This window comes from Lacerta agilis, chromosome Z, assembly GCF_009819535.1.
Source record: "Lacerta agilis isolate rLacAgi1 chromosome Z, rLacAgi1.pri, whole genome shotgun sequence".
Taxonomy (NCBI): Eukaryota; Metazoa; Chordata; class Lepidosauria; order Squamata; family Lacertidae; genus Lacerta; species Lacerta agilis.
Window position 1 is genome coordinate 47,142,684 of NC_046331.1, and position 13,313 is coordinate 47,155,996.

The following is a 13,313-nucleotide window of genomic DNA, read 5'->3' on the forward strand; positions in this document are numbered from 1 at the left end:
TAGGATACACACAATTAAGTTTAGAAAACTAATCGAAATACAATACAATTGAAACAGCAGGTCGGCCATTTTGAAATCACGATTTCACAGTGTTCCTGTCATTTAATTTTGTCTAATTTTTTATATGTTATTCTACACCCAATTCTCATAAAAATGCCATTAATAGCGTTTATGTTGCAATTTTGCCCAGGTTCCAGCATTTTTTCCTGTAGTTTGCCCGGACTACATGACTAAGCCGCTTCTGGCGAACCAGAGCAGCGCACGGCAATACTTGTCCATAAAACCTTCCCCCGGTTGTCCATATTCAGAGGACGCCAGCATGGTGGAACCTTTTTGGAAAACAGGGATTTTACGATACCCAAAAGGAATCCCGCACTTGGTTCCATTCTAATATACGTATTGTGCACGTCCATGAAATCTTATATACTGTATTTTTCCGTCTGTGAGATGCCCCCATGTATGAGACGCCCCGGCCTATTTTTGCGGCAACAACCAATCGCCAGTCCATTCTCGGCACTATCCATGTATAAAGACGCTTGTCTTTAGCACCTGCTCTTTGCAAACTGTTGTTGTTATTAACAGTTTGCAAAGAACAGGTGCTAAAGACAGGCACTCACTGAGAATTCACTATACAGTTAACAATATGATACACATGTCTACTTAGAAGTAAGTTCATTTGTGTTGAACGGGGCTTACTCCCAGGTAAGTGGGTACTGGAGGGCAGCCTAGGCTTTTGGTTGAGGGTTGGCACCGAGGAAAAGCAGGTCTCTTGGGCCTTTAACAACTGTACAACAGGCAAACATTCAACAGGTGAAGCCTCTCCTAGCAATGGCTGTTGAGCGCCCGGGAACTTTCGCCTCCCGGACACTGCAAACCCGGAAGCGACTTTTCCGCTGTGCGAACCTGAGGGTCCGACGGAGCTTCCAATATCAGAAACCATGTGCTTGGGTTTCCAAATGTTTCGGAAGCCGGACGGATTTTCAGAACGAATTCCGTTTGACTTCAGAGGTACGACTATATGAGGAAAGCTTCATCATGAAACTAATTTTGTGTTAAGGCACCCCCAGCCCCCATGGTGGCACACGTTCAAAAATCAAAATACACCAGTTGCTCTAAGGCGACTGGCAACCGGGCTCCTCTCCAGTGACATTCTGCACCTTGCAAATTCTGCTTTATACAATGGTCCCCTGGTTCTCAAACTGAATCCATTCCGGATGCCTGTTCCAAAACCAAGGATGCCAGCAATACTGAACCTTTCTATAAAACAGGTAACAAACTTAAACTGTTTGGCAAGTCTGTTCCAAAACCAAAGCATTCCAAAACCAAGGCGCACTTTCCCATGGAAAGGAATGCAAAAGGGATTAATCCGCTCCAGACTTTTAAAAACAAACCCCTCAAACAGTCATTTGACACAAATAAAGGAAGTGTGGCGTTCAAAACAGAAATGTAGCACTCAAAACAGAAGTGTGGCACTGAAATTGGAAGTGTGGCACTCAAAATGGAAGCATGGCACTCAAAACGGAGCATGTTCGGCTTCTGGAAAATTCCACAAACCGGAACACTTCCTTCTGGGTTTGAAGCGTTTGGCTTCTGAGTTGTTTGAGTGCCAAGGCGTTTGAGCACCAAGGTGCCACTGTATTCCAGGAAGGTTTTTCTCCAAAGAAACAGGATGCTGAATGCTTCCATCGGGTTTCGTGAGCTGCACAACCAATGCTGTGGCTTCTCCCATCCCCAGTTGCGCGTCTACGTACTATTCCGGATCAGTCCCCAGTTTCACAGCGACGTCTTCGTATTCCTGCCGGCTCTTTGCGATGAGCTCAGGGCACCCAAGGCAAGTGAGCTGGGAGGCAGCGACGCGCGAGGCGAGGGTCTCCCCTGCAAAATGGAGGGGCTCAGGTTATAAAAAACTGTTGCAAGCATGGTCGGTCATCATCTTGTTGAACATGCGTTGGCAAACTAAGGCTCAGGGGCCGGATCTGGCCCAATCACCATCTTAATCCGGCCCGTGGACAGTCCAGGAATCAGCATGTTTTGACACGAGTAGAATGTGTCCTTTTATTTAAAATACATCTCTGGGTGATTTGTGAGGCATAGGAATTCGTTATCCCCCCCCCTCCAAATACAAACCGGCCCCCCACAAGGTCTGAGGGACAGTGGACCGGCCCCCTGCTGAGAATGTTTGCTGACCCCTGCCCTATCCCTAATCCCATTCCTATTTCTAACCCCTATCCCTATCCCTAACTCCTATCTCTAGCCCCTACCCCTACCCCTACCCCTAACCGGTAACCCTAACCCTAACCCCTGCCAACAAAGTTTGCAGACCCCTGTTGTTTAGGAACATCTTCTTTGTGGATTAAGGGAAGAGCTCAAATCGATGGGCCCATTGCCCAAACTGGATAACCCCGGAGTCCTCCTTCCCTCCTACTAGCATAACCACCTGGCTCACAACTGAGCCCAACCTCCCCAGAACAACCCCCCTGGGAATACCAGGTCCGAATCAAAGCAACAAGTCTCGGCACCCAATACCAGAACAATATACTACATCATCACCATCATCACAATACCGACTCGAGCCGCCATCTCACCTGGCATGGTCACCATGGGGGTTCCGGCCCAGAGGACATCCATCCCAGTGGTGTGGCCGTTGCAAAGGGGGGTGTCCAGGCACACGTCGGCAAGCTGCCCCCTCCTCACGTGCTCCTCTTTGGGGGCGACCGGAGAAAAGATGATTCGGTTCTGGGGGAGGCCCATATTCTGTGCGTACTGCTGGATGTTTGGCTCCCCCACAGCCGGGAAACGCAGCAGCCACAGGACGCTGTTCGGGACACGTTTCAGAATCTGCAAGTAATAACAATAACAACAACAATTATTATTTTTTATTTCTACCCCACCCATGCAGCTGGGTCTCCTTAGCCACTCTGGGCAGCTCCCAACAGAATACTAAACAGAATAAAAAAAAATCAAACATTAAAAGCTTCCCTAAAAAGGGCTGCCTTCAGATGTCTCCTAAAAGTCTGATAGTCTGATAGTTTATTTCTTTGACATCTGATGGGAGAGGGAGCCACCACTGAGAAGGCCCTCTGCCTGGTTCCCTGTAACCTTGTTTCTCACAGGGAGGGAACCACCAGAAGGACATCGGGAGAGGGACGCTGGTGTCCAGGCCGAACGATGGGGGTGGAGACGCTCCTTCAGGTGGGTTCTCATCCTGCATCCCAGATGCAGCTGCCCCGGACACAGAATGGACATGCACCTCCATGGACAGCTGTGAGCCCATTCAGGACCACGGAGTCCTCCACACCAACCTGTCCCATCCCCCAAGAACAGGACTTCTGCCTTGTCAGGATTCAACCTCAATCCATTAGCCACCATCCAACCTCCAACTGCCTCCAGGTACTCACACAGGACCTGGACCTCCTTCACTGGTTCCGATTTGAAAGAGGCAGAGCTGGGTATCATCCGCATACTGATGAACGTCCAGCCCAAACCCCCTGATGATCTCTCCCAGAGGCTTCATGTAGATGCTAAAAAGCTCGGAACCCTGAGGCACCCCACAAGTGAGAGCCCAGGGATCTGAACACTCATCCCTCATCACCACTTTCTTAACACGGCCCAGAAGGAAGGAGTGGAGCCACTGTATGACAGTGCCCACAGATCCCAGGCCTTCTAGATGGTGCAGAAGGATGTTATGGTCGATTGTATCAAAGTCCGCTGAGAGATCCAGCAGAACTAGGGAACAGCTCTCACCTTTGTCCTTAGCTCGCTGGAGATCCTTGACCGGCACGACCAAGGCAGTTTCAGTCCCATAATGAGGCCTGGATCCCGACTGGAAGGGATTCAAATTGTCTGCATCCTTCAGGCGTGCTTGGAGTTGTTCCGCAACCACCCGCTCAATCCCCTTGCCCAAGAATGGAAGATTTGAGACTGGGCGATAGTTGGCCATATTGGCGGTTTAATGACTGCCTCTTTCAGTGGCCCTCACGGAGGGAAGCATTCGCCACCCAGTGGATCCCATCACCCAGTCCTTCCCGGCTTGCTTTCATGAGCCAGGATGGGCAAGGATCAAGGAGACAGGTGGTTGGTTTCACTCGTCCAAGCAAGTGGAACAGATCTCCCACCCCGTCCCTGATCCCACGGTGGAGTCTACCCCTTTCCAAATCTGAGCAATTTTATCTGCAGAAAACTTTCCAAAACTGTTGCAGGAGATCTTGGGGTCTTTACAAGGCCCCGGTGACAAAGGTAGTTCCGTGAAATTGCGAACCACCTGAAAGAGTTTCCTGCTGCTGTTTTCTGCAGATGCAATAGAGACGGGGAAGAAAGTATTCTTCGCCGTTGCCCTTGCCACTCACTAGGCTCGACGTTGAGCTCTTAACCCGTGTCTGGTCCGATTCAGAATGAGTTTTCCGCCACCGGCGCTCTAGCCATCTCCGTGATTGTTTCATTGCCCTCAGCTCGGGGGGAAACCGCAGGGCAGTCCAAGCTCCATACAATCGGAGAGGGCGCTTTGGAGCCAGACGGTCAATAGTGGGCCCCCAGGGAATCAGTTGAAAGGCCATCAGCATGGGATGAAGCACCCCCTACCACTCTCTGGAAACCAATTGGATCTATTAAGTGGCAGGAGCGGCCCATCCAAATAGGTCCTGCCTCCCTGCAGAGGGGAAGGGTCATGGAGAAGTCCAAGTGATCTGGTCATGACACTTCTTTTGTTTCACTTTTACTTAATGTCAGATTCCCCCATCACTAGAGGTGAACCCCAGGTCTAAGGCATGTCCGCAACTATGAGTTGGGCCAAACTTATTCAGTGACTGCCCCACGGAGGCCATGTTTTCTACGAAGTCTCAAGCGTACCCTTGTAAGGTCATGTTGGCATGGATGTTAAAAGCCCCCAGGACAAGGGTGCCCAAACTTTTTTTCAAAGAGGGCCAGATTTGATGAAGTGAACATGCGTGAGGGCCAACCAAAGGGCAGATGATAGTGGTTGACTTTTTCTGAGGATTGAATTTGTTGAGCTTTTTTACGCTTTTACCCCAAAGTTGTTGAGCTTTTTATTGGATTGAAGTTGTTCAGCTTTTCTTAGGATTTTACCCCAGGAAATAAACTGCCACAGGGGATGGATTAAACCAACTGGTGGGCCACATTAGGCCCCCAAAACAGAGTTTGGACATACCTGTCCTAAAACAACCAAACTAGGGGTCTCCAGGAGAACATCCACCATGACCTGAAACAGCTCAGGCAGGGAATCCTTGGTGCAGTGAGGAGGAATCCTGCACTGCCCCTACTGCCCAGCTTCCGAAACATGCACTCAGAGGAATGGGTCTTCCCAAAAGGGTGCCCGGTGCAAACTTCCGATTTGCCGCAGGGAGCTACTCACGTTGGCCCACATCTGCAGGGTGGCTGGGTCGATCTTGTAAAGCTGGTTGAAGTTGCAGTAGACGACAGAGTCCTCCGGCAGCCCGTACTGGGAGCGAGTGGTGACGATGATGGTGCGCGGCACCTCCTCGCCCGTCGCCGCCTTGTTGTTGATCTGAAGGAGAAGCCGGAGTGGGAAGATCGAACAGATGGAAGCTCAAGGGGCAGAGTTTCCACTCAACGCTATGCAGCGTTAGATCAGAACCCAATCAATAGGCAAGAACGTTTACCGTATTTTTTCGTGTATAAGACTAGGTTTTTTCACCAAAAAATAAGGTTTGAAATTGGGACTCGTCTTATACATGGGTAGTGCTGAGGGGTATTTTAGAGTCCCCAAAAAAGGGGGCGTCTTATACACTCTGGCAACTTTTGCCTTTGGTGATTGGACCAGAATCCAATCAATTGGCAAGAACTTTTATTTATTGGACATAGGACACCATGGTAGCTTTCTCCGTTAGAGGCAATAGCGGGGGGTGGGGGGGGGAGAATACATATGGACACTAAATGGGTTACATATAGAGTTGTTAACTGAATCTGAAAACCAATTAAAATGGAAAGCATTTAACGAAATTAGAGAGAATGTAACAGATTGGTCACAATACTTTCAGTTAAATGAAACGTAAGAACGATTCTTATCTGAAGAAGTGTGCATGCACACAAAAGCTTATACCAATAACAAACTTAGTTGGTCTCTTAAGTTGCTACTGGGAGGAATTTTTTATTTTGTTTTGGACGGGACTTCCGGTTTGGCGCTGGCCATGTCAGTCGGGAGCTGAAGAGCTCCGGTTCCTCGGGGTTTTGGGGTTACCGTACCCGCGCTACGGGCCCCCTAAAGCCACGGGAAGAGCATCCCGTGGACAGGCGGTCTTGTGGGCTCCAAGACGTGCCGTCCCCGCTCCCGATTGACCCTCGTAAGGGGGAAAATTGGGTGAGCGAGGCTCCGGCACGGAGCTGAAGAGACTACTGCTCCCTGAGGAACGAAGCAGCGAGCCTGACAGATCCGAGCGCCCGGCTCTTCTTAATTGGATTACAAAATAGAAGCTCTGTGAGTAGCATCTTTAATTGACTTTTAAAGATAAAAAGGGAAATTTGGACTTGCAGAGAGAATGTAAAAAGGAAGCCCGTTCTCTTGGACTGCTTAATAGATCAAGGTAATGACAAAGGAGCTTAGCCGCGAACTAGCGGAAAAAGTTTGCTAGTTTTGCTGAACTTTTTCAAAGTTGCTTAAAAGTTGTTTAAACTGTTTTCTAAGACTTAATAACAAGGATTATGGCAAAAGAAGACACCGCTCACCCTCTGGATAGGATCCCGGGTCAGTAGCGGGCTGCGTTACTTTGTTGCCGTTTGTTTTGCTACTGTTTACTGGCGGAGACATTTTAACTTTTTTGTGGCTGGCTACAGTTACTTTCTTGGACTTGGTGGTTACATTGCAAGAAGAATAGTAAAGAACTGACTTGGGCTGCTTTAAGGATTAACTTTTCTTGACTTTTGATGAACTTTAAAACTTTTCTGAAACTTTTGAAACTCAAGCCTAAAAACTGAACTGTTGGTTGGAACTGCCTGGGACTCCCGGCTCTGATGTCCCTTTGTTCTCTGAACTAGTATGTTGGCCACCTGGTGTTTGCTTTTGGGATTGTTTTGGTTTTGATTCCTGTGAATGTCTGAGACAATTACAACAACTGAAGTGACCTTGAAATACCAGCTGCAGAGTGTACAGGAGATGCAAGATAGCACAAGAGCCAAAGTGAAAGAAGGACGCAAAGCTTCAATATCAGCAATTACTCAAGAGCAGATGGCGTCTGCTATTGAGAAATTAAATGCAAGTATTTTGGATTTGACAGAAAGGTTAGGAAAAGTAGGAGAAGACGTGAAACAAACACAGACCTCAGTGAATACAGCTACAGAAAAATTACAAGCCGAAATAAAGAACTCCACTCAGAGATTGGAAAAATCTATTGGTGCAATTGAGGAAGGAGTCAGGAAAAATAGAGAAGAAATTGATAAAATTGGTAAAGAGGTGACAGTCTTAAAAAAGGAAACAGAGGAATTTAAAGAAGTCAAGGAGAAAATAAAAATAGTGGAGACGAAATTGGACAATATTGATGTGGAAAAAATTGGATCACAGCAAAGGAACGTAGAAGAAGCTCTTGCCTTTCTGCAACTCCGAGAGAGGGAAGGGAACCTCCGTCTAAGAGGACTCCCAGAACTGGAGAAGGACAGCTTAAAAGACTTTATAGTGAATCAATTCTCAACATTCTGGGAGTTGGAGGAGACTGAAGTTTCAGCATCCATAGTGAAGGCCTTTAGATTTGGATCCAAAGGAAAGAAAAGTTCCAAAGTGGTCAATGACTGTTTGATTGTACTGCAGAATAGATACCAACGAGACCATATTTTGGAACTTCATTATAAGAATAACCTGGTGGTACAACAGAACAAAATTATAATTTTTAAAGACATCCCCAGATATTTCCTTGATAAGAGAGCATTTTATTCAAAGATGAAGAAGGGAGATACATTGCTATTGAAATTAAGGTACAAGGCGGAAAAATTCTAATTCTGGGACTTTATGCACCAAATGATGGAAAGTCAATTTTTTATAAAAAGATTCATGATTTGCTACTGGACTATTTGGACTATAAAATAGTGTGCCTCGGTGATTTTAATGGTGCAGTTTCCACACTAATGGACAGATCTCAAAGGACAAAAATCACAAATGATGGGAAACTACCCAAAACTTTTTTCAAAATGGTGGATAATTTGAATTTAGTGGATGCTTGGAGATTGAGAAATCCAACAGAAACAGAGGCAACTTATTTCTCAGAATCTCAGAAGTCATGGTCGAGAATAGATTACATCTGGATCTCAAATGAATTGGCACCAAAAATACAAAAAGCAGAAATTGGTCCTAAGACTTGTTCGGATCATAATCCTGTACAATTGAATTTAAAAGTTATTTCCAAGGATTCTTTCAGATGGAGAATGGATGATGCATTGATGAGAGAGGTCAAGCTGATAGAAAGAGCTGCAAAAAAGATGAAGGAATATTTCCAAATTAATTTGAATACTGATGTGGAAAAGAGGATAGTATGGGACGCAAGTAAAGCGATGATGAGAGGGTTCCTCATAAGTGAGAAAGCAAAAAAAAAGAAACAGCAAAATGCAGAAATAGAAAGATTGTTGAAATTAATTAAAGGAAAAGAAAAAGAACTAAGAGGTCACCCAAAAATACAGAAAGAAATTAAATACTTGCAGTCCCAATATGCAAAAATTTTGAATCAAGAACTTGAATGGAAGATAAAATTGATGAAACAAAGAACTTTCGATTCAGCAAATAAATGTGGAAAGTTGTTAGCTTGGCAGTTGAAAAAAAGGCAAAAAACAAATATCATCAATAATTTAGTAGTTAATGGAAGAAGTGTGGAGAATCCAGAGGAAATTAGATGGTGTTTTCAAAGATTTTATAAACAATTGTACAAGGAAGATAAAATAGAAGAATCGGAGATAGACCAGTTTCTGGAAAAAAATGGATTACATAAAGTCCCAGAAGACAAAATAAATATGCTCAACCACCCGATTTCTATGCAGGAGATAGAAGATGCAATTAACAATATGCAGATAGGGAAGGCACCAGGGCCAGATGGATTAACAGCAAAATATTATAAATCATTAAAAGATTGGCTGTCACAGCCTCTGAAAGAAGTTTGCAATAATTTATTAGAAGGAGGTAGGGCACCAGAGACATGGAAAGAGGCCTATATCACACTGATTTTGAAACCAGATTCTGATAAGACCCTGATGAAAAACTACCGTCCGATCTCGCTTTTAAATGTGGATTATAAAATATTTGCCAATGTCATGGCTATGAGATTAAGAAGAGTGCTGAAGGACTATATCCATAAGGATCAAGCAGGTTTTTTACCAGGAAGACAAATAAATAATAATACGAGAATTATTGTGGATATTTTAGAAAAATTGGAAAAAACATAAACACGGATACAGCACTGATGTTCATCGATGCAGAAAAAGCCTTTGACAATATATCTTGGACTTTTATGAAGAAAAACTTAGAAAAGATGGGAGTTGGCGAAAGATTTTTTAATGGCATTAATGCCATTTATACTGAGCAAAAAGCAAATATTATAGTTAACAGTGTGATATCGGAGGAAATTAGAGTGGAGAAAGGAACAAGACAAGGGTGCCCTATCTCCCCGTTACTTTTCATTATGGTCCTGGAGGTCCTTCTGAATATGATTAGATTAGAGAAACAGATTAAAGGAATAAGGGTGGGAGAGAAGGAATATAAACTGAGAGCCTATGCAGACGATTTGATGTTATCCCTACAAGAACCTGAAAGCAGTGTCCCCAAAGCCTTAGAATTAATTGAACTTTTTGGACGGGTAGCCGGCTTTAAATTACCAAAGTATTGACTAAAAACATGAATCCGGTGCAGACGCAGAAACTACAGGACTGTACTGGCCTCAACTTCATTAAAAAAGTAAAATATTTAGGAGTCAACTTAACTGCAAAAAATCTAAACCTGTTTAAGGACAATTATGAAAAAGTATGGGCCGAGATAAAAAGAGATTTAGAGATATGGACAAGACTGAAACTTTCACTGATGGGCAGAATAGCTGCCATTAAAATGAATGTATTACCAAGGATGCTGTTTTTATTCCAAGTGATTCCAATAATAGATAAACTAGACTGTTTTAAGATATGGCAAAAGGACTTGTCGAAATTCATCTGGCAGGGAAAGAAGCCTAGAATTAAATTTAAAATCTTAACAGACTCTAAGGAGAGAGGAGGCTTCACCCTGCCAGACTTGAGGATCTATTATGAAGCAGCGGCCTTTTGCTGGCTGAAGGACTGGTTTAAATTAGATAATACTGATGTGTTGGACTTGGAAGGTTTTGATAATGTATTCGGATGGCACGCGTATCTTTGGTATGATAAGGTAAAGGCCCACAAACTCTTCAAGAATCACATAGTTAGGAAAGCCCTATATCAGGTTTGGATCCGAAATAAAGACTTATTGGAGAAAAAGACTCCCAGATGGGTGTCACCCGTGGAGGCCAAGACATATAAAAGACCTAATATGTCTGCGAGATGGCCAAGATACGTAGACATACTGCAGCAAGAAGGTGACTCTTTTAAGCTGAAAAGCTACGAACAAATGAAAGAAGAGGTTACTGACTGGCTGCAGTATCGCCAAATTTATGAAACTTTTAGAATGGACAAAAAAATTGGTTTTCAAACAGAAAAATCAAAGCTGGAAACAGAGTTAATTGAACCGAACTCTAAAAACCTCTCCAGGATGTATAATCTGTTGCTAGAGTGGCATACAAAAGATGAATTGGTTAAATCTGCAATGATAGATTGGGCAAAAGATGTTGGACATAATATTATGATGGAGGACTGGGAAAGGCTGTGGAAGGAAGGTATTAAATTTACTGCTTGCAATGTACTAAGAGAAAATATAATGAAAATGATATACAGATGGTATTTGACACCAGTGAAGTTAGCTAAGATATATCATGTTACAAGTAACATGTGCTGGAAATGTAAAACTGTAGAAGGTACCTTTTATCATATGTGGTGGACATGCCCAAAGGTTAAGGCTTTCTGGGAGAAGATTTACAATGAACTCAAGAAGGTAATGAAAATTACTTTTAGTAAGAAACCAGAGGCCTGCCTTTTGAGCATGACCAATCATGAGATACCCAGTCAGGATAGAGTGTTTTTTATGTATGCCACAACAGCTGCTAGAATTTTACTTGCAAGAAACTGGAAAGGTGAAGAGATTCCGACAGTGGAAGAATGGCAGATGAAGCTAATGGACTTTATGGAACTGAACTGACCGCGAGACTCTGAGACCAGAGGGAGGAGAAGGTGCAACAGGACTAGAAGAAATTTAAGGACTATTAAAAAAATCGTGAAAAGTTAGATATCTGAAGCAGAACTGGACTGTTTAATGGGCTTTAGCTAGTTGATGTTAGATGAAAATAGTATACAAGAAGTAAGGTTATAAATGGTTTAAAATATTTAGAAATACTTAAGGATATGTTGTTTGAGTAATGAATTATATATGATTAGTCAGTATTCTAAAGATTATTAAGAATAGAGGTGAATGTTAAGAAAATAGTTACAAAGTTACCAAAGTATATTAATATTGAACGCAGTTGAGGGAACGGGGGATGTCCCCCAAAGAAGATAGAAACTAGAGTTAAACAATGATTCTTTTTTAATGTCCAGTCTAGGTATGTATAAGTTTTCTTTTGTTCTTTTTTATGTTGTTTTAATGTGTTTGACGTGTTTTTCTTTTATTACTTGTCAATTGTTTTATTTGTTGTTTAATGTAGAAAATAAAAAATTTATTTAAAAAAAGGGAATTTTTTATTTTGTTTTGATTTACAAAAGATAGGATTTCCATAAAAAATGCCAACTTTTTGGAGAGAAATAATAGAAAATGGTATGACATTAATATCGAAAATTCACAATCTGTTGCTGTAATGGGAAATGAAAGATGAAGAGGTTAAATCGGTTATGATTAAATGGACACAAGAGATGGGACACAATATCCAGATGGAGGAATGGGAAAAATGATGGAAGGATGAGATAAAATTGACAGCATGTGTGATGGTTAAAGAAAATTGTATGAAAAGGATGTCTAGATGGTATGTAGCTCCAGTTAAATTAGCAAAAATGGATAACACTAAGGAAAGCAAGTGTTTGAAATGCCAAACAATAGAAGGGACATTTTTCAGATGGGGTGGGATTGAAAAATTATAAAGAATTATTGGGAAATGATCTATAATGAAATCAAAAAGATTTTTAAAATAACTTTTGTTGAAAAGTTAGGGTTAGGGTTTATGCTTCAGGTGGTATTTTATTCTCTTGCCAATATATTCAGTAATGATAGTTTTAAATCTTAAGATTTTTTAAAAAACCTTGCTGCATTAAATGTGTGCATTCTGTATGTAACCTCTCTTGTAATGTTTTATCTTTAAGATAATGTTTTAGATTCATATTAATTATGCTGCTCTGAATAATAATAGTAATAATTACATAGCTTCCCCATAGAGAAAGCACTTGCGAAGGAGACTGTGGATAATAATAATAACAACAACAACAACAATAATAATAATAATTATTTCTACCCCAGCCACTCTGGGTGACTCAACAGAACAATGAAAACAGAATAAAACATCAAACATTAAAAATGTCAAGCGTCTTCTAAAAGTCGGACAGTTGCTTATTTCTTCGACATCTGACAGGAGGGTGGGCACCACCACTGAGAAGGCCCTCTGCCTGGCATACTTTACACCTGACTTTATTCCGTGCTGTTTTATCCTGGATTGCTTAATTTGACATTTTAACATCAACTGCTTTGGGATTTCCCCCCTTAAAAACATAAAGCGGTATAGAAATAAAGAGAGGAACATTTTATAACAACACTCGGCCTTTTCAAGCCCCCTGCATTTTGGTTATTTGCGAATGGTGACATTTTATGAAGTCACTCCTTTCTATTTAATTTGCATCCAAGTTGCTATAGATTGCAATGAATTCTTAAAAGATAAATGATTTAAAGCAGGCATGTCCAACTTCCAAGGGACTGCAATCTATTCCCACTATAAAAAAACCCATTGCCCATTGGATTGACCAGGGGTTGTGGAGCTTCTTCTTCTTCTTCTTCTTCTTCTTTTTTAAGGAAAACCAAAGCTGTTGAGCTTTTTATTAGTCTCGTTTTCTCTTTGTAGAAGAACAAGGAGGCTCACAGGTCCTTATAGTATTGGTGTAAACAGTTGGTCCTGGTGGGTATTAACCGCTTTCCATTTTAACCTGAGGGTGGCCATTTGTCCCCTTTTAACTTTAATTTGTTTGAATTACTTTTGGGGTGCATTTTAATC

General features: G+C 42.5%; 1 protein-coding gene across 3 annotated transcripts in view; it reads right to left on the reverse strand.

The window, feature by feature from the left end:
* Positions 1-13,313, reverse strand: part of OGT (O-linked N-acetylglucosamine (GlcNAc) transferase) — an 81,812-nt gene that overhangs the window by 5,738 nt on the left and 62,761 nt on the right. For 2 of the 3 annotated variants that reach the window (XM_033138235.1, XM_033138236.1), the window contains exons 19-21: positions 5,369-5,521; positions 2,586-2,838; positions 1,752-1,875 (exon numbers count right to left, since the gene is read on the reverse strand). In XM_033138235.1, coding sequence (XP_032994126.1) covers positions 1,752-1,875; positions 2,586-2,838; positions 5,369-5,521 — 530 coding nt within the window. The remainder of the gene's footprint in view (positions 1-1,751; positions 1,876-2,585; positions 2,839-5,368; positions 5,522-13,313) is intronic. The other variant, XM_033138237.1, reaches the window with a different exon arrangement.